At 39.7% G+C, this 24,806-nt stretch overlaps 1 protein-coding gene across 2 annotated transcripts in view; it reads left to right on the top strand.

The window, feature by feature from the left end:
- Positions 1–24,806, top strand: part of COL4A2 (collagen type IV alpha 2 chain) — a 294,543-nt gene that overhangs the window by 261,047 nt on the left and 8,690 nt on the right. For both annotated transcript variants that reach the window (XM_043992105.1, XM_043992106.1), the window contains exons 33-46: positions 252–374; positions 942–1,123; positions 4,368–4,431; positions 4,531–4,605; positions 8,220–8,327; positions 9,357–9,464; positions 10,904–10,975; positions 12,971–13,096; positions 16,348–16,464; positions 17,089–17,250; positions 21,080–21,178; positions 22,078–22,224; positions 22,550–22,666; positions 22,799–22,990. In XM_043992105.1, the coding sequence (XP_043848040.1) occupies positions 252–374; positions 942–1,123; positions 4,368–4,431; positions 4,531–4,605; positions 8,220–8,327; positions 9,357–9,464; positions 10,904–10,975; positions 12,971–13,096; positions 16,348–16,464; positions 17,089–17,250; positions 21,080–21,178; positions 22,078–22,224; positions 22,550–22,666; positions 22,799–22,990 (1,692 nt within the window). The remainder of the gene's footprint in view (positions 1–251; positions 375–941; positions 1,124–4,367; positions 4,432–4,530; positions 4,606–8,219; positions 8,328–9,356; positions 9,465–10,903; positions 10,976–12,970; positions 13,097–16,347; positions 16,465–17,088; positions 17,251–21,079; positions 21,179–22,077; positions 22,225–22,549; positions 22,667–22,798; positions 22,991–24,806) is intronic.

A 24,806-nucleotide genomic window follows, 5' to 3' on the forward strand; every position in this document is an offset into this window, starting at 1 on the left:
GTATGAAAGGCCTTTCAGCATAGCTTATGGGAGTAATAGAGTTTTAGTGCTGGAAGGTATGTTATAGTTTACCTTATAACTATTAAGCTTTGGTGAGAGGGCAGGCAGCATACTAGCCCAGTAGTTCATAGCCTCCTAAGACTTAATGCCTTTGAAGATGAGCAGAAAAAGGTTTTGGAGTATATATCCACCTTTGTTCCTTTCTCATGTTCAGAAGCATCCAAAAATGGCTGTGTTTTATTCATATTAAGGTAGCCGTGGAGAACCAGGGCCTCCCGGAGAACCTCCAAAAGTCCTGCCAGGAATGAAAGACTTCAAGGGGGAAAAAGGAGATGAAGGACCTGTTGGTGGAAAAGGATTTTGGGGTACAAAAGGTAAGGTGCTGTCAACATCATGAAGCTAGCTTTTCTTCTTTACTTTTAAAGCCAAGGAAGAAATTCATTTCCCCTGCTACCTTTCCTCTCTCCCTTGAACAAAGAGTATCAAAATCATTAGAGTTTTGTCTTACTTTTGCCATAGAAGAAGTAATGCTCAATCTCTATTAGAAAAGGACTCATTTCTTTACTATATTTCAATTATCTGGGTTTTTTCTCCTGATAGCCTTAAATTCTCAAGTCCTGGGATTCAGTTACTCATAGCATGATTTTACTGTTAAGCAGACTCAGTTTCCCATTTCATGCTTGTCATTCTCCAACAACAAAATGGTGCTATCAAGTTGAAAGTTTTAAGAAAGCACCACTTTCGGGGCAGCTAGATGGCGCAGTGGTTAAAGCACCGGCCCTGGACTCAGGAGTACCTGAGTTCAAATCCGGCCTCAGACACTTGACATTTACTAGCCGTGTGACCGTGGGCAAGTCACTTAACCCCCGTTGCCTAAAAAAAAAAAAAGAAAGCACCACTTTCATTTGTCACTGGAATTTCATAGTGAAGTCTTCTTGCAGGTGGACAAGGAATGCCTGGCATTCCTGGACAGGCAGGAAATCCTGGGTTACCTGGGAGACCTGGTCACATCAAAGGAGCCAAGGGTGAAATTGGTGTTCCTGGAGTGCCTGGTTTGCAAGGATTCCCTGGTGTAGTTGGTTCTCCTGGTATCAGAGGCTTCCCTGGATTTGTAGGTGTTAGGGTAAGTCAATAGTTTTTGTGTTTCCTGTTGCTTTATGGTTTGGGGATTTTTGTTCCTTTATTTGTTTGTGAGACAGGGTCTCTCTAGTACTTCACCAGGACAGAAGTGCAATGGCCACTCACGGCCAACAGTACTGCTGGGGCAGCTAAGTGGCACAGTGGATAAAGCACCGGCCCTAGAGTTGGGAGTACCTGAGTTCAAATCTGGCCTCAGATACTTAACACTTACTAGCTGTGTGACCCTGGGCAAGTCACTTAACCCCAATTGCCTCACTAAAAATAAATAAATAAATAAACAGCACTGCTGAACACCACCAAAGCACTGACCCACTCCATTTCTGACTTGGGCTGATTCATTTCTTCCTTAAGAAGCCCAATAGACCTCCTGCTGTTAGGGTCTCACCATTTTTGGTGCCAGATTTAGTATACCTAAAAACACCTTAAGCCCACTATAATGTAGAACTCCCGATCTCAAGTGAGCTATCAGCCTTAGCCTCTCTAGGAGTAGGGATCTTGTAGGCTTACATCACCATACTTGGTCCTGTACTTTAAAAAAAGTCAAGCAATGTTCTTTAATTATTTTTATTTCCCTTGCTTATTAAAACCATGCTTTATTTTTTATTTTATTGCTATATTTTGAGTTTTATATCACTTTCATTTCAGTCCCTCTTCCCGCTCCCCTCCAAGTAAGCTATCCCCCATAACGAAGGTTTGGGTTGTTGTTGTTTTTTTAAAGGAAGGGGGAAAACCAGTTCAGCAAAACCAACCAACACTTTAGTGAGTCCAACATTATCTGCAGTGTTCCATACCCACAATCTCCCACTTCTGCAAAGAAGGCAGAGAGGCTTTGAATTTATTCTTAATAACAAGATCCCATTCCTTGTTGATAAAGCCTTTTGGCTGAGCCCTAACCTATTCTGTGTTCATTAAGATAGAAATAGTAACAATGAGAAGTTCTGGATCAAAAGCATTTGTCTTCAATAAACTCATTAATAAGAATCAGGAAAATGGTTTGCTTGTTGCAGCATCTGAAAGTGATTTAAATGTCAGCATGTCTGCATCACAGCCACATCCTATTCATGTGGTTTTATTGGCTAAAACACTTCAGAATAGGATTGGCTCGTGTGTGAACAGGGATCTGATGACTTCATTAGGCTGTGGGAGAATAGAATGCTTTGGTAATCATTAAGGACCCCTAGGATTTCTTGAACTCAAAACTGTTATGGGACCCCATGCCACCTCATTACTTAAAAATTGTCTTGAATAGCACAACCCACTTTTATGTAAAGTCCCTCTCACTTCACAGCCCTGACAGTGGGCTTTTGTGTTACTGCTGAACATAACAGCAAAACCCAGCACGTTTGAGAAGGAATGAGTCATGTTGAAGCCTTGTTGCCAGCCCTCCCAGCAATGGGGCCCTTTCTCTCCCATCTGCTCAACCCTCTTTGGTGTACATCCAGTCATCAGGATCCCCAGAGGTGGGTTTTTTCTCCCTCATCATTTTCCTAAAGCCTCAGATGGGAGCAGCTAGGTAGCGCAGCGGATAGAGCACCGGCCCTGGATTCAGGAGGACCTGAGTTCAAATCTGGCCTCAGACACTTAACACTTACTAGCTGTGTGACCCTGGGCAAGTCATTTAACCCCAATCAACTCACCAAAAAACAAAACAAAACAAAAACAAAAAGCCTCAGATGTAACCATCAGTCCCTGGGCAAAAGGGAGAAAAATACTTTCACCACAATCAGATTTCCACCAGTGCTTTGCCTGCTTCACGCACTGATGATTTTAAAATAAGTTAGTGTGAAAGCAGAGAGAAAATGAAAACAGGTATCAAGGTAGAAAAGGAACAAGGGAAAAGAATAAGCATTTATTAAGCGCCTACTAAGAGCCAGGCAGGGCAGTTAGGTGGTGCAGTGTATGGAGTGTTGGGCCTAAAGTCAGGAAGACCCATCGTTTTGAGTTCAAATCTGGCCTCAGACACTTATTAGCTATCTGATCCTGGGCAAATCACTTAACCCTATTTGCCTCAGCTTCCTTAACTGTAAAACAAGCTGGAAAAGGAAATGGCAAACCACTCCAGTGATTTCTTTGACAAGAAAGCCTCAAATAGGGTCACAAAGAATCAGACTCAACTTAACAATAATGTGCCAGGCACTATCTAAGTGCCTTGCAAATATTATCTCCTTTCATTCTCACAACAGGCACTATTATTATCTCCATTTTCCAGTTGGGGAAACTGAGACAGAAGACAGTTAAGTGACTTGCCCAAGGTCACACAACTAGGTATCTAAGATTGGATTTGAACTTGGATCTTTCTGACTGCAGACCCAGCACTCTATCCATTAAACCATCTAACTGCCTCTAGGCTAAATGGGGAAGAGAAAAGATGAGTAAAAAAAAAAAAGAAATCATGAGTTTTCTCCATGTCATTGTGAAAGTGGTTTTCTCTGTCTTCTCCCTTTTTATAACTTTCACAAAGAGCACAAGGTTAGCCTTCCTAATTTGGGCTAATAAGTTGTCTAAGAGAGAGTCCTTGAAAGAAATAGTGCCATTTGCAAAGTATTTACCACCTGGAACAAGGCAGGTGGTAGTACTCGAAAGAAAGAAGCCAAATTAGACATAGAGGAATGAAACTGACTGTCCACATTTAACTCATGTGGAATTACAAAGTTTATGGCCGAGTTGGTTCAAATAGTTATTTTTGCCTCATTGTTGGCATTAGATATTTTGCTGGCAAAATTGATCTTCCAGGGTAAAAGTATTTTGCCATAAAATTTGTATAGAATTATTTTCATAGTGATAAAAATTATTTTACCTAGTTCATGTTTATCTTCTCAAAGATGAACACATCACCACCATCCCCTCCCCAATTTGAGTTGAAGCCTTTCATAAGCTTTCTGTCAAGTGCTCATTTCTGTGATCACAAGAAATTGGGTTTTGGTGGTACTCTAAGTATCTTGGATTTATAGAGAGATGAAAGTGATATTGCCTGTTTAATGTTATTATGTATATATGTGTATATATATATATATATATATATATAACCTATATCAGATTACCTGCTGTCTAGGGGAGGGGGGAGGGAGAAAAAAATTTGAAATTGGAAAGCTTGTATAAATAAAAGTTGAAAACTATCTTCACATGTAACAGGAAAAAAATAAAATACTTTATTAAAAAAAAAAAGAAAGTGATATTGCCATTCTCAACTATATTTTAACAAGGCTCCATATATAATCTTTCCCTAGGGTGACAAGGGTATGCCTGGACGAGAAGGTCTTTTTGGTGAGACTGGAAGTATAGGAGATTCTGGTGAGTGTTCTTCTAGATACATATTGGGAAAAGAAAATATAAACTTAAACTAAATCAAGAATAACCAGTCTTATCCATAATCCTTTGTGTATGTAATAGGTGATGAGGGAGACACTATAAACCTACCAGGAAGGCCAGGATTAAAGGGAGAAGTGGGCATATCGGGATTTGCAGGTATGTATTTTATTTTAAATCTGAACATCATCAAAAAGCTTATGTTCACTCAATCTGTCATTCCCACAACAAACATTTATGAAGCGCCTACTGTATGCAGTGCAATGTACTAGGTCCTGGGGAAGATTTGAGAAATTTACAACAGAAAGCTCAGCCATCAATAGTCTACAAGCTTAGCATTTACTACCAGCGAATGAGATGTACATGGATAAATATCATACTGTATGATAAGTGCTGAAGAGATATATACAGTGAGAATAAAGAGAACACTATTCCCAGTAGCAGGGAATGGAAATGATGTTAGGGAGGAAGTGGCACTTGAGCTGGGCCTCAAAGAACAGATGGAATGTCAATGTAATGAGGAGTTCTAGTTTCAAAGGTTAGCTCAAATACCTACTCTCTACAGGAGATCTTTCCAGATATTTCCAATTGCTAGAACCCTCCCACTTGCAATTATTACTCTGTGTGTGTGTGTGTGTGTGTGTGTGTGTGTGTGTGTGTGTGTGTAGTTCCGTGAAGAACTTAAATGTTTTGTCTTTGTATTGTCACAACCAAGAACAGTTCCTATCACATAGTAAGTATTCTATGGAACAGGTGCTAAGTAAATTCTTATTGATTGATTGATTGAAACAAGGATGGGAAAGGATAATGGAAGAGCACTGTATGAACAAAGTAATGGAGGGAAGAAAGCATAGCTCATGGCGTCTGGAACACAGAGTATATGAGACCTAGATTATGCTTTGCTCCTTTTTCATCCTAGTGGTTTCACTGCTGTAGGGAACTCCCAGTGGGAAAATTTCCTTTGCCTCTACATATTTGTTATTTAAAGAATATTTACATTTATTTTTGAAAATTTATTTAAAATCTAAAATTATTTAAATCTATTTAAAGAATATTTAAAGAGGGAGCAGCTAGCTGGCACAGTAGATAAAGCACTGACCCTGGATTCAGGAAGATCTGATTTCAAATCCAACCTCAGACACCTGACACTTACTAGCTGTGTGACCCTGGGCAAGTCACTTAATGCTCATTGCCCTGACCCCCCCCAAAAAAAAATAAAGAATATTTAAAGAATAGTTATTCTTTAACTTGTTCTCTTGAGTTGACTTTACGTCCTCTGAGAGATGAGTTGTATAAACGTGGCAAGGGCTAAGAAATAAACTCTAACCCTGAGCAGAGACTGAAGGGAATTGTTTTTAATCTAGTGCTTTACTAGACATGGGGAAGATGGTGAAAGATTGAACATAGAGATCAAGTGACTGTCCTTAGCAACAACTTGAGCCAGTCATGATGTTTGCAAGGAGATAAATAAAACAACTTTCAATAATGGATTTAAAGTGAAAAATATTGTCTGTAGCAAATTCTAAATACTGTAAAAAAAATCAATAGGAAACAAGCAGACTTTCTCAAGTGATTTTTCCATTCATAGTGTTTTTCTGAATACTAAAGGGATCTCTATTGAGCTTAAGGAAGTTCTTTTTTTAAAAGTGCTTTGTAAGGGGCAGATAGGTGGCACAGTGGATAAAGCACTGGCCCTGGATTCAGGGGGACCTGAGTTCAAATGTGGCCTCAGACACTTGACACTTACTAGTGATGTGACCCTGGACTAGTCACTTAACCCTCATTGCCCCGCCCCCCCCCAAAAGTGCTTTGTAAGGCATGCAGAGAAGGACATAAGGATAGTGGGATAAGGTCTTACCGAGGTACAAATGAACCAGTATACTCAACAATTTGTCCATTTTTGAGAATGTGGGGAAGCAGAGGAAAGACAAACTATAAACCTAAGTTAGGGGAGAGAGTATGTAGTTAGAAATTGATGTCTGTTTTTCTACCTGTAACTTTAGTCGGGGGAAAAGAACTTAGAGGGTGGTCTCAAACTGGAGAGATTCCATTTGGGTGTTGTTGCTGAGTTGTTTCAGTTGCATCCAACCCCAAATGGTGTTCTTGGCAAAGGTACTGGAGTGGTTTGCCATTTCCTTCTTCAGCTCATCTTACAGATGAGGAAACTGAGGCAAACAGGGTTAAAGTGACTTGCCCAGGATCACATAGCTAGTAAGTATCAGAGACCAGATTTGAACTCAGGAAGAGTCCACCTAATATCAGGCCCAGTACTCTATCTACTTTGCCACTTAGTTACATTTGTGTAGGTACTTCCAAGTGAGGAAATTCCCTTCACTGATGCAGACTGTGAGTCAACAAGCATTTGTTGAGCCAAATTCCGGGGATTAAAAAAGAAATACAAAAATAGAATCTCTGCCCTCAAAGATCTCACATTATAATGGGAGAGGCACAAGGCCAATGACCATGTACATACAAGATAGCTACAGTGTAAATGGAAGATAATCTCATAAGGAAGCCACAACAGGGTTAGGGAAGAGGGGTGATGGAAGGGGAGACAGGAAACTGGTAAAGACCTCTTACAGAAGGTAAGATTTTTGGAGGGGTGGGGCAGTTGAGGTTAAATGACTTGCCCAGGATCACACAGCTACTAAGTGTTGTGTCTGAGGCTGGATTTGAACTCAGGTCCTCCTGAATCCAGGGCCAGTACTCTATCCACTGTGCCACCTAGCTGCCCCAGAAGATAAGATTTGAACTAAATCTTGAAAAAAAGCCAGGTAAGCAAGGAGGCAGAAATAAAGAGGAAAAGCATTTCAGCAACAGAGTACTGGTCTTTCATTTTAACCTTTTAGTCCTAAAGAATGGCCTAGGGTGGGGCAGCTAGGTGGCACAGTGGATAAAGCACTGGTCCTGGATTCAGGAGGACCTGAGTTCAAATTCGCCCTCAGACACTAAACACTCACTAGTGGTATGACCCTGGGCAAGTCACTTAACCCTCATTGCCCTGAAAAAAAAAGAAAGAAAGAAAGAAAGAAAGAAAGAAAGAAAGAAAGAAAGAAAGAAAGAAAGAAAGAAAGAAAGAAAGAAAGAAAGAAAGAAAGAAAACACACTCAAGAATGGCCTAGGAGATTGAGAGATTAAGTGACTCTCCCAGATGCTCTCAATTCATATTTATCAGAGGCAGAATTCGAACCCAGGATTTTTTGGCCCTGTATATCTCCTGTAGCATGTGCTTCTCTCTAACAAATACAACCTTCATATATTTTTGGACAGGAGCAATGTGAGAATTTGTTTTGCTTGACTTTTCATATTTGTCACTATCACGAGGTCTTTGTTTTTCTCTTTTTTCTTTTAAGTTACTGGGTGAGGTGGGAGGGAGGGAGAGTAAATGCTTGCTAATTAAAAAATAAAATGAGAAAGGTGGGTTTTTTTAAGTCCTCAAAAGATGTAAAAGGCAATTATTATACTTTTAACATAGCTACTCACCAAAACATTCAAAAACCTGTATCAAGAAAATAAAAGGGGGCAGCTAGGTGGCGCAGTGGATAGAGTACCGGCCCTGGAGTCAGGAGTACCTGAGTTCAAATCCAGCCTCAGACACTTAACACACACTTACTAGCTGTGTGACCCTGGGCAAGTCACTTAACTCCAATTGCCTCACTAAAAAAAAAGAAAAGAAAAGCACAGAAGCCGACCTGTCATCCAGTTCCCCTCTCTCACTGACCCCAGGTCACAAGGAATGCAAGGACTTATTTTTAAAAAATCTTTTGTTGCAGGTGAAAAGGGATTCACTGGAGAAAAAGGCACACCAGGAGACCATGGTTTCATAGGATTGATGGGCATAAAAGGATCTCAAGGTCTTCCTGGACAGAAAGGACAGACAGGTAACTCACCTGTTGCTTAATGGGAAATATTCACTTGTTTCTGAGCAAACAACCATTCCATATCTACACTGACTGTGGTGGCAGAACCATACATGATACCTTGGGCCTACAAAATATACTGATTCATGCCCATGCAAGTGTTTTCAGTACTTTCAAAGGTACTAGCAAAAAAGTAATGAGTTCCCTTTTTCCTGTCTGCTGCTAATGTTATCAAGAGGGGGAGTAAAGGAAACATGACTCTTAGAGGAAAAAACAAGGTGACAAGGAAGAGCTTAAAAATATATTAAAGACTTCTTTGTGGCCAAGTAGCCATCTCCCTTATCTAAATTAATCATGTGATTTTTAATGGATTGCTTTTGCAGGAACTAATTTATTCTGTTACCTGAGGCAGATCATAAGATGAATTAGATTGTTCTCCTTTTCCTTATTCATACCTAAGAACTTTTAGACAAAAACTAATATAATAGAATCCCTTGGGAGCTCTATAGAGTCCACATCAAGACTTTTTCTTGAGCAGGGGAAAGGTACAAGGTGTTTTCTCCTCCCCTAAGGTAGAAAAAACAAGCTAATCTTGCTCAAAAACAAAATTTTTGTTTGGATTTTCCAGATTTAAACCAGGGTTAATAATTCTCTCTGCCCCCCTCCCCATATTTTCAATTGCTGTCCAAAAGGACTCCATATTCATTTTGTCCATTGCCACTTTCAGCAAAAAGTCATGATAATAAATGTCAACTTCTGAGCATAGTCTCCAAGGGTTCTTAACCTAGGGGAGATTTCAGAAGGTCCCTGAGCTTAAATGGACAAAAAAAGTTACATCTTTATTTTCACTAATCTTTCATTTAAATTTACCATTTCCTTCTATTATTTAAAATCATTATTTGGAGAAAGAGTCCATTGACTTCGCTAGACCGTTGAAACCATCCATGTCACAAAAAAATATTTAAGAGTCTGTGTGGTTTAATGTAGGGGTTATTATTCTAGCACTTTTTCCTCTGTGTACTTAGAATTAATGATGTATTTGTCCTACAGGTTTCCCAGGACTAACAGGAATCCCAGGACCCCAAGGGGACCCAGGTCGTGCTGGTCCTCCTGGTGAAAAGGGAGATTCAGGATGGCCAGGGGTCCCAGGCTTATCAGGTAAAAACACACACACACCATTATTTAAAATCATTGTCAGAGGAAAATGTTCACAAGACGAACAAGGGGAACCAAAAATCAACATTAGCTGGAGGGGAGCGGGATTTGTGGGGTGGGCATGGGGTGTCCATTTTAAGTTTTAGAGGAGTGTAATTGATAGCTTTTGTTTTTACATCACCTTCCTTTCTGAATATATCCATTCCCTCCATCCCCAACAAGCCACCCTTGCAACAAATAATAAAAAAGAAGGCGGGGAGGGGGGTAGCAGAGGGAGAAGCAGTTCATCATAGCTAACCAACACATCAGCTTAATCTGGAAGCATAATGGAATCTTAGTCACCCTCTTCTACAAAGTAGAGAGATAAGTGCATTGTAGCGTCTCTTTAGAAGCTACTGTAGGGGCAGCTAGGTGGCGCAGTGGATAAAGCACCAGCCCTGGATTCAGGAGTACCTGAGTTCAAATCTGACCTCAGACACTTGACACTTACTAGCTGTGTGACCCTGGACAAGTCACTTAACCCCCATTGACCCACAAAAAAAAAAGAAGAAGAAGAAGAAGCTACTGTATTGGACTTCTGATAAGTGAAATATAGACCTGCCCAACTATATATATCTGTTGCAAATAGTGATATCATGTGAACTGTTTCCAGTTTTCTGGACCAATAAAAATAACTCCAAAGTAATTTGCAATGCAGAATTTTCTTCCCAAATCAAAACGAAAGGAAATATCAGTTGTTGAAATAACCAATTTAAGATATCACAAGAACAGGGGAAATGAGCTGAATATGCCTGCTCGTTCATCTCTATTGATTTATTATTCTGTGTAAAGGGCACATGACAAGTCAGATTTTCTTTCTTCATTGAGAAAAGAAATTGAAAGCTGTGTAGTTAATTGAATTCAATAAGCATTAAGTATCTGCTATGGGTAAGACACTGCACTGGGCACTATGGATACCAAGTTGAGTGTTTCCCATCAGCTACTTCTCCAGGAAGGCAGAGCCACACTCTATCTTGGCACACCTTTCATGGTACCATAGTTTAAGCCCGTAGATATTATACAGTCTCTTGTTCAAATCTCAACTACCACAATCACTGAAAGAATTGTACTTTTCCATTTCCCTAGTTTGAAGAAATTGAAAAGGATGGGACATCTTATCAGGCTATTTATTTTAGTATAGCAGAACTTTAGTGAGTCAAATACATTTTTATGTTGTTGTTTTTTATAAAAGGGTTACAATAGAGGTTTAGGTAAAACAGTCATTTTACACACCAAGATAAATGCCTTGGTCGCTGTGTATTTTCAAGAAAGATTAATGCATTGTATGAACATGTGTTGTTATACATGAGCCATTTCAGATCAAATACTCTTAATTGTTTTTACTTACTGGAAATGTAATTTGCATTTCTGCAAATGGATTAATTGTGGGTGAATTCCAACAGGTTTCCCTGGCATCCGAGGAATCAGTGGACTGCATGGCTTGCCGGGCACTAAAGGCTTACCCGGATCTCCAGGTACTCTCCTTCTGCAGATGACCATCTCATTATACACAGTAGTAGAGTTACTTTATGAATCATATTGAAAATTTTACAATAACTCTGTTTGAGATTGTAATTTTTTATATAAGTATTTGGCTGGGTAGCACAGGTTGTTGTCACTGCTGAGTGGGTTAATGATTTTGGGCACAAAGGCTGTGATGCCTTTTCTTAGCTTGCAGAAATCCACGCCTCTAAAAATCTTAGAACTAGCCCTTCCATCCAGGGATTATTTTGAATAAGCCTATCAACCTCAGGATTCTAAAGGCATTCAGTGACTTGGGTAGCAAAGACCAGGCGTTCTCTGTGTTCCTTTCAAGAAGAGTCTTTGGAGGGAAGAAAATGTTATTTTTTCCAATAGTATCTTTATGTTCATTTTGATGTATTTGTACAGTGCAATTGTGTGAAAGAAAGAAAGGAAGGAAGGAAGGAAGGAAGGAAGGAAGGAAGGAAGGAAGGAAGGAAGGAAGGAAGGAAGGAAGGAAGGAAGGAAGAAAGAAAGAAAGAAAGAAAGAAAGAAAGAAAGAAAGAAAGAAAGAAAGAAAGAAAGAGAAAAAGGCTTCTTCCAAAGTTTTCTGGTTAATTTTTTTAAAGTAGCATGTAGTAAACAGTTAATATCTAATCTATCCCCAGGCATATCTTGGCATTCTGAAACAATGGTAGTGGCGTTAAAAAGTCTTTAAGAGCCAGGACTCAAAAAACATGACTGACTGCTTTTCCTAGCACTCTTTTGCTACATTTTTAAAAGTATCAGTGCATATTTATTACTGAAAATGATGCAAAGCCTCATTGTTTCTAAAGGCAGATATAATAGAATAAAATTTGCATCATGTTAGTTCCTTCTGTGACACCACAATGCCATTCCTTGTGTTGGATTTATTCCTAGAAAGGGAGTCATTTCTTATACCATGGTATGTTGCCATCCGCAATCGCTCTCCCTGAGAAATTATTCTTGTGAAAATTGCTGTGTGACACAGAAATGGAAGACTGGAGAGATTCTTGAAACAAAACCTTCCTTTTTTTTGGAAATTTAATTTCTTATCTAACCTCCATCCTTTACCTTTCCATTGGTTGGTTGACTAATGTTACTGAAAAAAAATATGTGGGTCTTGGTACAAGAGCATATTTTTGAATAGCATTTTGGTTACAGGTCACAGAGTCAAGAACTGATTTACATTCTGACTCAAATTTGCACTGACAAGGTTTTAATTTTTTGTTATATAACATATATATATTTATGTGTATAAATATATTTTATATGTAATATATTTATGTTTTCTTTACATATCATACATATATTTATTTATATTTAAAGTATTTATATTTCTCCATACTTATTATCAGAATAAATAATATAATAAACAATTCATTAATTATTTGTATTGGTAAGAATTCAAATGTTTTATTTTCTCTTCATTTTTTAATAATAATAACTGACATTTATGCAGTTTACATATATAAAATTGCAACTGATCTTTATAACAATCCTTTGAAATAAGCATAAGTATTATGATTCCCACTTTAGAGATAAGGGAAACTAAGGCTCAAAGGAGCTAGTCACTTGCCTGGGTTCACTTGTATACCAAGTGAAAGGAGGTGAGATTCAAACCCAGGTTTCTTCTGACTCCGTTTCCTGAGCTCCTTCTATTCCATCATGCTACCTCAATAAACATACTGAGGTAAAACCAAGTATGGTGGAAAGAACACTAGAACATGAATTCTAGCTTTAGTGTAAGACCTACCTTCTAGTCCCAACCACCTCTAAGTTACTGTGTGATCTTGGACCATTTCAACCCCTTGGGTTTCAATTTCTTCAGGGGGCTGAACTGATTCAGAATTCACTAACCTTAGACATCATTAGGTTCCTCTGCTTTTAGCAGCATTGCCTAGTCTGGGTTTTACTTGATATAAGAAAATTAAAATTTTATGCCTGTGATGCATTAATATCTGGTTTCTATTTTAATTCCACAACAGGTGCAGATGGCTATGGGAATCCTGGCTTCCCTGGTCCTTTTGGTGACAAAGGAGAAAGAGGAGAGCCTAACACAATTCCAGGCCCCCTGGGAGCACCAGGGCAGAAGGGAGAGAGGGGAACCCTAGGTGAGACATTGAATTTGTCAATTCAATGACTGTCTCTAATGATAACCTGAATCCAAGAAAAGGAGCCCATGTGCCTTTCTTTGTAAACAGAGGACTGTGGGAAAGTGCTAATTACTCAGTTGCAGGATGCCCCAAGCTATGGTCCTATCACATTTTCTGATTTAGAGTGAATATGGATAAAAGACTGAGCAGGGAAAGTTATTAGAGGTCCTGGCAACTGAGTGAAAAAAGTTCATACATGCACCAAAGCCTCTTCTTGACCACTAAATGGATCTTTTGTGGGAGCTGGGTATGTTTACTTAAGGACAAGAGGCTGGCTTACTGTCTTTAAGTTATTTGAAGATTTGTGATACAACAAAAAGATTAGAATTATTATGCAGGGACCCTGAGTGTAGAACTGGAAGCAATGTTTTGAAGCTACAAGAAATCTGTAGAATCTGGCTCAATCTTTTAAACAATTAGAGTGATCACTGGCAATTTTTAAGATGCAGCAAGATTACTCTTTTTGGAGATATTGTAAAGGGGATTTGTATTTCAGGTGTGGGTTTGACAAGATGACCCCAGATGGCTCTTCTGACTCTTAAATTCTGTGATTTTAGGTATTCCCCAGTATTCTACCAGTGAATACAGTGCTGGGCCTGGAATCAGGAAGACTCATCTTCTTGAGTTCAAATCTGACCTCAGATAATTTACTAGCTGTATGGCCCTGGGCTAATCACTTAAGCCTCTTTGCCTCCATTCCTCATCTGTAAAATGAGCTGAAGAAAAAAAATGACAAACCACTTCAGTATCTTTGCCAAGAAAACTCTAAAAGGGGTCACGAAGAATTGGGCATGACTGAAAAAACGACTAAACAATAACAAATTATGGAAGTGTTATGAATCTGATTTCCACTCACTCCATTGAGCCTTTTACACTGACATTTTATCACTAAGTGTAATGCCATTCAGTGCTTTTGCTTAAATTTAAGTTTCAGTTGATAGTTAAACTTTAGACTTTGCCAAATTGCTTCTTGTTGGATTAGCCCTAAATTCATAGCATCACAAACCTAGAGATGAAAGAGATTTTTTAAATCATAAAAGTATTTTATTATTTCCCAGTTACATATAAAAATAGTTTTCAACATTTGTTGTCATAAGATTTTTAATTCCAAATTTTTCTTCATTCCCCCCTCCCCAAGATAGAAAGCAATCCAATAGGGCAGCTAGGTGGCACAGTGGAAAGAGCACTGGCCTTGAATTCAGGAGGACCTGAGTTCAAATCCAGCCTCAGACACTTAACCCTAGCTGTGTGACCCTGGGCAAGTCACTTAACCCCAGATGCCTCAAAAAAAAAAAAAAAGAAAGAAAGAAAGAAAGCAATCCAATATAGGTTATATATGTACAATCATATTAAATATAGTTCTGCATTGGTCGTGTTGTAAAAGAAGAATCAGAACAAAAGGGGAAAACCTCAAAAAATTAAAAAAATTTTTAAAAGTAGCAACAGTATGGTTCAATCTGTATTCAGAATCCACAGTTCTCTTTTCTGGATGTGGAGAACATTTTCCATCATGAGTTCTTTGGAATTGTCTTGGATCATTGCACTGCTGGATGAAAGAGATTTTGAGGCCATTTGGTCCAACCCCCAAACCCCAACTTTACAGATGAGGAAACTGAGACCCAAGATGGTTTCATAAATTGCCCAAGGTCACACAGGTAGTAATTCTCAGATGTGGGATTTGACTCCGAAATCCCCTCCATTCCTGTTAAACATTCAGTTTCTTCTTACTGAAAATGTCTGATATTTCATTAATGCCAGGCCCCGTTTTGATTGTTGCATGGGATTTTCAATGTAGTCTAACTATCCATTGTCCAGCTTTTCTGATTTCCATAGTTATGAAGATCAGTAGGAGGATTCTTAAGAAAATGCACATTCCAACCAAATGACTCATGATTGCTAAATATTCACATTAACAGAGCACTAATAAATGTAGTTAATTTAATTCTGCTTTTTTGTGAGGAAAAAATTAAAAATAAAAAGTCAGCCAGGAAGAAAAGCAACCAGCATTTATTAAGCACCAACCAGTCTAAACATGTCACAAGATTCTCTTACTCAAAAATTTTCCATTATTTAAAATCTGTTTTAGTCACTTTATAAGCTCTTTGAGGGCAGAGACTATCTTTTTTTTTTTGTATTTGTATCCCCATTGCTTAGCACAGTGCCTGACCCATAATAAGGGATTAATTAATCAGTCAACTAGTTAACTAATAAGGGCTTGTTGACTAAATGATTTTGTCCTAAGAGTTTAAATAAATTCAACAGATGTCATTTTTCACCCAGCTGCAGCTAATGGTTATTTAATACTTAGGTTCAATAAATCCAACCACTTGCTGTTCATAATTAATAATATTGAAGATGTATAGATATTTGTAGTGTTTCTCCTATTATGATGATTATTTTCCTTCTTCCTGCTCTAAAAATACATGAACAGAAACATTTCCTGGTACTCTGTTTCAAAAGTCTTCCTATTCTGAATGTCTCTTAATTCTGCTGTGATAGATGTTAGCATGTCATAAAGACAAAAGGGAAAAACATAGCAAACTGTTTTTTAAGGACTCAGAATTCACAATTTCAATTATAGATTCTAGTGTGCTGTGCCACTGTCTTCTCTATTCATTCCCTCACAATAGGAAGGTCTTCATTCAGTCATTTTTCAGTCCTGTCCAACTTTTCATGACCCCATTTGGGGTTTTCTTGACCAAGATATTGGAGTGATTTGCCTTTTCCTTCTCCAGCTCATTTTACAGATGAGGAAACTCAAGTAAACAGAGTTGGGTGACTTGCTCAGGGTCACACAATTAATAAGTGTCTGAGGCTGGATTTGAACTCATGAAGATGGGTCTTTCTGATTCCAAGGCCAGGGCTTCATCCACTGTATCACTTAGCAGCCCAAAGCGGGAGGGATAAATTAATATTAGGAAACAGCCTTCAATGAGTTTGTATTTTATCCTACAAGCAATAGGGAGCCACTGTTTTTTTGAGAAAGGGAGTGACATTGTCTGACCAGTACATTGGTAAGATGATTTTTGGCAGCAATAGTTTGATAGCCTCTGTGAGAAGTGATGACAGCCTGGACTAAGACAATGACAATGTTAATGAAGAGAAAGAGTATCAGAAAGATGTTATAGAGATAGAACTGACAGAGCTTAGTACAAATAATCTCTTGTTTTTCCTATTATTTAAAAAGCCATCTTCTTTTTTATCTTCAGGGCAACAAGGCCCAGCTGGTAGCCCAGGAATTCAAGGACTCCCAGGATTCACTGCACCTTTCAATATTTCTGGGTTACCAGGTGACAAAGGAGCCCCAGGTCTATTTGGACTACAGGGTAAGCTATATATTTTGTATTTGTGCTTTGAGATCCTTAGACCATTGTTAGCTAACGAATATGATACTGGGGCAAAACTTGCTTCGATCTTCACACTGTCTTCTGACAATTGTCCAAAAAGGGTGGTTTAAAAAAAAAAAAGTTATTTCCTTTCTTCCTAACCACCCTTATCTTTGAGGACATGAAGAAGGACCTTGGGCCAACCCAATATGTACAAGTCACTCCTAAATCATGTCATCATGTTTTTGACCCGCTAGCTACTGTGATGGCAGCATCCCCTGACCTCGTTAAAGTCAACTTTTGATTATTTACACTGAGAGTAGCTACTTCCCAAAATCATGGACTTTGGAAGAGACGATAGGATCCTCTTCAGTAAATCTGCCTCCCTAATTACAATTTGTCTAGACCCATGTTAAAAATTAGGCTGCATTTCCTGAGCACACATCAACTAAACAGCAAGATATGGAATGTGTTAGGTAGCAAAAGGAAGTCAATCTAGTATCAATGATTTCTCATCAATCAGGTTCTTTTGTCTTCCTATAACTGTGAATACCTTTGGGTCTCCAAGATCAACAAACAATATCATCTGTCTATTTACTCATGTTTAACTGCTGATATCTACAGGTTACCGAGGCCCCCCGGGAGCACCTGGGCCATCAGCTTCCCCTGGGATCAAAGGAGAAGTGGGAAGTCCAGGATTTCCAGGAGAAAGAGGCCCCAAAGGATGGGCAGGAGATCCTGGACCCCAGGGCAGACCTGGAGTATATGGACTTCCAGGAGAAAAAGGTAATTTTCTACAAAACTGAGGAATGTGTTTTCTATGTGACAAGATTTCATCATGAATTGGAGGTAGAGAGATGAACAAATGGAGAGGGAGGATTAAACTGGAGTAATTATTATTTAACTTTATGATTATAATGACATTTAATTCAATTCAGCAAATAGCTATTATGCATTGATTAAGGTCAAGGCTGTATTCTAAACACTGAGGATAGCAGATAGGGACTGAACTTGCAGTTTTATTGGCATAGAGAGCTGTTGGTAAGGAATGTCCTCTCCAAAGGAGATGACCGTCATCTCTGCAATGGGCAAAATGGTTTTTTAATTGGAGCCCTAAGGAGAAGTGTTATTGTTGTTGTTGTTGTTTAATCATTCTAGTTATGTCCATCTCTTCCCAAACCTATTCCTGGTATTTTCTTGACAAAGATACTGGAATGGTTTGCCATTTCCTTCTCCAGCTCATTTTATAGATGAAGAAACTGAGGTAAACAGGGTCAAGTGATTTACCCAGGGTCACACAGCTAGTAAGTCTCTGAGGCTGGATTTGAACTCAGAAAGAAGAGTTTTCCTGATTCCAGGCCCAGCACTCTATCCACTGTGCCACCTAGCAGCCATGCCACCTTGAACTTCCTAGAGCAAAGCTTCTTAAACTATGGGTTATGACCCCATATGGGATCACATACCTGAATGTGGGGTTGTGAAAAATTAAACAACGGTCAAAGATTATATATACCTATTTTATATACCTATATACCTGGGGTTATGTAAAAATTTCTCAGGCGAAAAGAGGTCATGACTGGAAAAAGTTTAAAAAGCCCCAGCCTAAAGCTTTGAGAGGTTAAATGACTTTGCCAGGGGTTACACAGCTAGTCTGTGTCAGAGGCAGGACTTGTGCCCAGGTCAAAAATGAGACAGTCCCTCAAGGGGCTCACATTCTTTCTGGGGAATATTTCATGTATATTCATGTCCACAAAGCAAATGCCGGGTAAATGGAAGAGGGGCAAAACCCAGACAACTAAGGGCTTTAGGAAAGGGTCCCCATAGGAGGGGACAGTTGAGGTGAGCCTTGAAGGAAGATGAGAGTTATAAGAGGCAGAGGTGAGGTGGGAATGCCATCCAGAGATTGTCTACAGTGGCACAAGAAGGAGAGATTCAAGGCACTGTTTGGCCAGATTAGAAGGTACATGTAGGGGAAGAATGTAAACTTAAGTCTCTAAAGGTAGGCTGGAACCAGTGCATGCTGAATTCTGACAAATTGAGGGGCTTGTATTTTATCTCAGAGGTAACAGAAAGCCACAAAATTTTTCAGTGGTGAAGTAACAGAGTCAGACCTGTACTTTAAGAAGATTATTTTGGCAACAACGTCAAGAATGGGTTGAAAAGGAGAGATAGTAGAAACAAGGAGACCAGATAGAAGGATATGACAATAAGTCCAAAGGAGAGGTAATGAGGTCCTGTACTAGGGTACTGTACATCGGTTGGAGAAAAGGGAACAGATGCATGAAATGTTGCAGAGCTATAATTGACAAGGTTTGGTAACTGATTGGATATGGGAGGTAAGAAAGAGAAAAGTCAAGGATTTTTCTACAGTTGCCAAAATGGAAGACTGGAAGAATATTGGTGATCTCAATAGAAATAGGGGGTTTTGAAATGGCAGATTTAAAGGAGAAGATGATGAGATCTGTTTTGGACATGAGTTTGAGGTGCCTATAGGCTATCCAGGTGAAATTTTCCATCAAGTAAATAGTAAATAGTGATGCAGAACTGAGGGCTGGATATATAAATTTGGAAATTATTTGTATAGATGTGACTTGAATACAAAGTAACTAATGAGATCATTGAGAGAGGGCGAAGAAAACGGGTACCAGGGCAGTTTGGGGAGACAGGTGTGGTTAGGGCAAAGGAGACTGAGAAGGAACAGCTAGTTAGGTCAAGATAGAGGGAACCAGAGGGGAAAAGTATCAGAAAAGCAAAGGAGGCAAAGAAGACCAGGGAGAGGGTGGTCAGTGTTACCAAAAGCTGGAAAGAGGTTAAGAATGATGAGTACTGACAAAAAGCCAATTCTGTTGCTAAATTGAATTTAGAATTAGTAAGAGAGCATTGCAAACTTTGGAAAGAGCCATTTCAATCAAGTGGTGGTTGTGAAGACAAAATTACTAGCTTTTGAAAAGGGAATGTGAATTGAAGGATGCAAAGGCAACAAATATAGGAGATCTTTTCTCAGAGTTCAGCTGTGGAAAGATAAAGAAAATAGTCTGAAGAGATGGCAAGGTTAAAGGAAGGTTTTTAAAGAATGGAGTAGACAGGAATATTTGGAGGGAACAGGGAAGTACCCACTAGATAAGGAGAAATCAAAGGTGAGAGTGGGAGAAGGAATTATTGAAGGGACAAATATGTGGAGGGAATGGAATCAGGATTAACAAGTAGAAGAAAGGGGCAGTGAGGTGCCACAATGGATAGAGAGCACTGGCCCTGGATTCAGGAGGACCTGAGTTCAAATCTGGCCTCAGACACTTGACACTTACTAGCTGTGTGACCCTGGGCAAGTCACTTAACCCCAATTGCTTCACTTAAAAAAAAAAGTGGAAGAAAGACCATTTCTGAACCAGAGATTGGGAGGTATAGGGGCAGGGAGAGAATAGTGCATTATATATAGAAAATTTTTGAAGTGTAGAGTAGACTTGAAGGAGATTGCTCATGTTAAACCAACCCTGTTTTCTTAGTAAAGATACCAATCCTCTACTGAGAGGGAATGGTGCAGGAGTATTGAGGAAAACATAGTTCTGGAATAGCTACTGAGGAGAATGTGTTGAAGGGTCATCCAGGGACAAATGGATTGCTGTCCAGCAGTAAGGGTGCAGTTGAGACTACATGACAAAAAATTGTAATGGATCCCTTTGGCATGGTTGTATCTTTTCCCCCAACAGCTTTCAAAGGTATCTGAGAAGGACTAGAGAAGGCAAATGGTGAGAATAATCCAATTTGAGGTTGGGCATAGGCATCCATCAGTCAAAAGAACAAAAAATTGAAAAAGAGAGAATATTGAAGAGCTTAACTGGTTAAATATAGGGTCCTGATTTTTGAAGGGTAGAAATTGAGGCCTGGGATATGGTGATGGACTGAGAAAACAGGGAAGGAAAAAGTAAATGGAGGTTACATTGAGATATAAAAAATATATTTAGGAATGGGGCAGCTAGGTGGCACCATGGATAAAGCACCGGCCCTGGATTCAGGAGGACCTGAGTTCAAATCCAGCCTCAGACACTTGACATTTACTAGCTATGTGACCCTGGGCAAGTAGCTTAACCCTCATTGCCTGCAAAAAAATATATATATATATATATATATATATATATATATGAATGGGGCAGCTAGGTGGCCCTGTGGATAAAGCACTGGCCCTGGATTCAGGAGGACCTGAGTTCAAATCTGGCCTCAGACAATTATTAACTGTTTGACCCAGGGCAAATCCCTTAAACCTGTTTGCCTCAGTTCCTTGTCTGTAAAATGAACTGGAGAAGGAAATGGCAAACCACTCCAGTATCTTTGCCAAGAAAACTCCAAATGAAGTCATAGAGAGCGAACACAGCTGAAACAACTGAACAACAACAACAAGGAATAGGACAGAGGGGGAGATAGAAAGATAGGAGGTTGTGACCAAATAGGGGAATTTCACAATACTAGATCATGGAGACAAGATGGGTATGGTTGATAGTGAGATCAAAAGCATGACTGTGCTGTGCATCACTGAGATGGGAAAATGTAGGTTATAAGAGTTGAGATTGATAAACTGAAAGATCAAGCATATATATCATAAATGCCATTTATATTAAAGGACCTAAAGGCCAGCAAGGACTCATGGGATACCATGGGATGCCAGGAAATATTGGTGACAGAGGCCCCAAGGGACCTAAAGGAGACAGAGGATTCCCTGGTAAGTATGTCTCTTGGGTCACTGAAAGTGTAGGCTGAGGCCTAAGTCTCTATAAGAGCTTACTCTCTGAGAACCTACAGGGGAAAATGAGTAATAAGGCATCCCTGTGTATCTGCCAGATAATAAGGATACAAAGCCCCTGCCCCCACCCCCTGCAAAAGTCTCTGCCTTCAGGAATTTGCATTCTTTTGAGGGGAGACAACATGTATTCTTTTAAGTATATGCAAAATATTTACAGAACAAATACAATGTGATTTAGATGGTGGTTGGTAGCGAGGGAGACTAGAGAAGGCCTCCTAATAGGGAAGTCTAGAAATTGAGAACCTGTTGTAGGCCTTGCTGCTCTGACCACCAGTGGAGATAGCTATAAAAGGAAATGAATAATACCTCATCCTGAAATGACCGAATATTAATACCCCAGAGGAGATCACATTTGGACTGCACTCTAGAGTTGTGTGTGTAGATCATAGGCACTTAATGAAGATTTGATTTAAAATAAAAGGAAGCAGAAGTGAAACTGTTGAAATTAATTGCTGTAGATAAAAAGTATGCTGTTATTACCTCTGGGAATCTCATTAACAACACAAGTGAGACTTGCCCAACCATTGCTTAAGAAGCCATTTCCCTTTAACTGTGCTTTTGGTACTTTGAGGCCTGGTAATACTATTCTCTCACCCTGTGAAGGAAAGTCCTGATGGTAATTGATAGAGGTTCAAATATTTTGTGTGCCGAGTTCTTGCTCAGATAGAGTTCTTATCTGTCTGGTTCTCAAGAGGTCATGTTTTTCCAGCTATAGCTTTGAGATCTGCTTTTAGCAGCTGTCAGTGGACAGAGACTAGGGTTCAGATCAATAGCTAGTATTTCTTATGTATGTTTGGTACATTTTTTCCCCTTCCTAGGCACTCCTGGTGCTGTAGGATCCCCTGGTATTCCAGGAGTCCCCCTGAAGATTGTCGCAGAGCCTGGGGTGGCAGGTCCCCATGGAAGGAGAGGGCCCCCTGGAATGCAAGGAGAGATGGGTCCCCAGGGCCCTCCAGGTGATCCAGGTAGGAACATGAGCTAGAATTTAACTATGGGGTTATCAGGGAAAATCAAGAATGACATTTTTGTCTCTTTAAAAATTCATTTTGGGGCAGCTAGGTGGCACAGTGGCTAAAGCACCAGCCCTGGATTCAGGAGGATCTGAGTTCAAATCTGACCTCAGAGACTTGACACTTACTAGCTGTGTGACCCTGGGCAAGTCACTTAACCCTCATTGCCCCGCCCAAAAAAAATTCATTTCTATGAGGATTTCATACACTTATTGCATACCTTGCATAGTTACTTGTTTTCCATTGAGTTTTACTGATACTAAACTTGTTGGCTATCCAGGTTTACGAGGACTACCTGGAAAACCAGGATCCCAAGGAAGAGGTGGCATGTCAGCCCTTCCAGGATTCAGAGGTGACCAAGGTCCCATGGGTCATCAAGGACCAGTAGGCCAAGAAGGTAAGCAATGAACCAAATTCTTAGAAAAGGAACTAATGTGCTCCAGGCATCCCAGAAAATGACGTCAACCTTGACCAGCTTTGTTTTCAAAGAGTCACTAAGCATGTGGACTGATTTCTTCTTGGTTTCCAGGTGAACCAGGACGACCAGGAAGTCCCGGGATACCTGGCATGCCAGGCCGTAGCGTTAGCATTGGTTATCTCCTAGTGAAACACAGCCAGACTGATCAAGAGCCAATGTGTCCAGTTGGCATGAATAAACTCTGGAGTGGGTACAGTCTACTATACTTTGAAGGCCAGGAGAAAGCACACAACCAAGACCTTGGTAAGTAGAAGCTAGACCTATCCAGTCTTTGTAGTTTCTGTAATGTGTTCTCTAAAGTCCTTATGTGGTCCACACATTTGTAGGTCAAGATAATAATTATAACATAAAATTAAAATAAAACAATAACTTAGTTAACTGGTCATGAAAATAATTTAATCCTTCAAATATCCTAAATTTCACGATAATAATAATGGAACATAAAAATAAATGCCTGCCCTTTTGTTGTTTTTTTGTTTTGGGGGGTTTTTTTGCAGGGCAATGAGGGTTAAGTGACTTGCCCAGGGTCACACAGCTAGTTAAGTGTCAAGTGTCTGAGGCTGGATTTGAACTCAGGTCCTCTTGAATCCAAGGCCAGTGCTTTATCCACTGTGCCATCTAGCTGCCCTCAATGCCTGTCCTTTTAATACCATAGTCATCTTCTATGGGTGCATCAGCACCCCTCTGTACCCTTCTTTACCTTTGAAGTTTCCTGTTTACTTTTTTTCATCTTCTCAAATTTTGTCCCATAGGTTACAAATGAGTTATGAATAATAGAAGAAATAGTTTTCAGTGCCACAAATATGCACTGGGGGAATGACTTCACCCTTTGTGTAAGGCATTCTTGACTTCAGAGAGAAAGGAAGACGATACATTGTCACTTGGGTGGTAGCCTTCTTTTGGGGTTGACTGTCCTGCCACATAAAGCTAAGAGAGCTTTATTTGGACAGGACTGACAAGCTTCCCTAAACATGAGGGATGACCTAGGAAATAGAATTGAAACTGTCAGGGAATGCCAGTCTGGTGGTGCCAGCTCAGCAGCACATGCTGACTGCCCCCCCCCAATAAAAAGTAGGCTCTTGGAGGGTAAATGACTTTTGTTTTTGTAGTCCTGGCACCTAGCAGTGATTGGCACATAGTCAGTACTTAATCAATGCCTGCTAGTTGTTCCAGTTGACCCTCCTTTTCCAATAGGCTGGGGCAGGGTGTGTTAGCTAAATCTGCTAACTTAAGATCATAGATAAAAACCTTTAATTATCAAAGGGGCAGTCAGGCCCTTGAGAGACTAGAATTACAGAAACTAAAAAAATAAATAAATTGAATTCTATGACAAGAATTAAAATAAATAAAATGTTATGTGAAGGCATACGACTGCTATGGTGTGATGTGCCAGCTTGGGTCTCACATTGTGCCCATAATAGTTTCCTTCAAAGGGGCACCTTAGTGCCTGGCACATAGTAAGTGTGCTTACTGACTTACTAAAGGACCTCAATTATCTTCCTTCTTACTCCATCTTTGTTCTCTATCAGGCAGTGTCCATTCTGCCTAAGCAGTGGGACAGAGTCTCTACTAAACAATCATATAAATAAGCACTTCCCCTGAGACTATTTGGTTTGTTTGTTTTTTAGTGAGGCAGTTGGGGTTAATTGACTTGCCCAGGGTCACACAGCTAGTAAGTAAGTGTTAAGTGTCTGAGGCCAGATTTGAACTCAGGTACTCCTGAATCCAGGGCCGGTGCTCTATCCACTATGCCATCTAGCTGCCCCCCCTGAAACTATTTGGAAAGTAGGCAGCAGACCCGATGAATAGGACAGTAGGTATACTCTGGGTCATTTTCTTTTTTAAATAGTCTGTCTCTGCTCTCTTGTTTGGGGTTTTCATATATGCTTGCACCAGAATTATTTTTAGCGGCCTGTTGATAAAGGGAGCCAGAGAACAAAATGACTTGTTAGGGAGGGATAGATTTTAGCAAGGATGGGTGGAACATACCCAAATTTATCATTTAAGGAAGATTGTCAGGAAGAAAATGAATAATTTTGGGAGAAAATTGCAACGTCCC

This window comes from Dromiciops gliroides, chromosome 3, assembly GCF_019393635.1.
Source record: "Dromiciops gliroides isolate mDroGli1 chromosome 3, mDroGli1.pri, whole genome shotgun sequence".
In the NCBI taxonomy this organism is placed as follows: domain Eukaryota; kingdom Metazoa; phylum Chordata; class Mammalia; order Microbiotheria; family Microbiotheriidae; genus Dromiciops; species Dromiciops gliroides.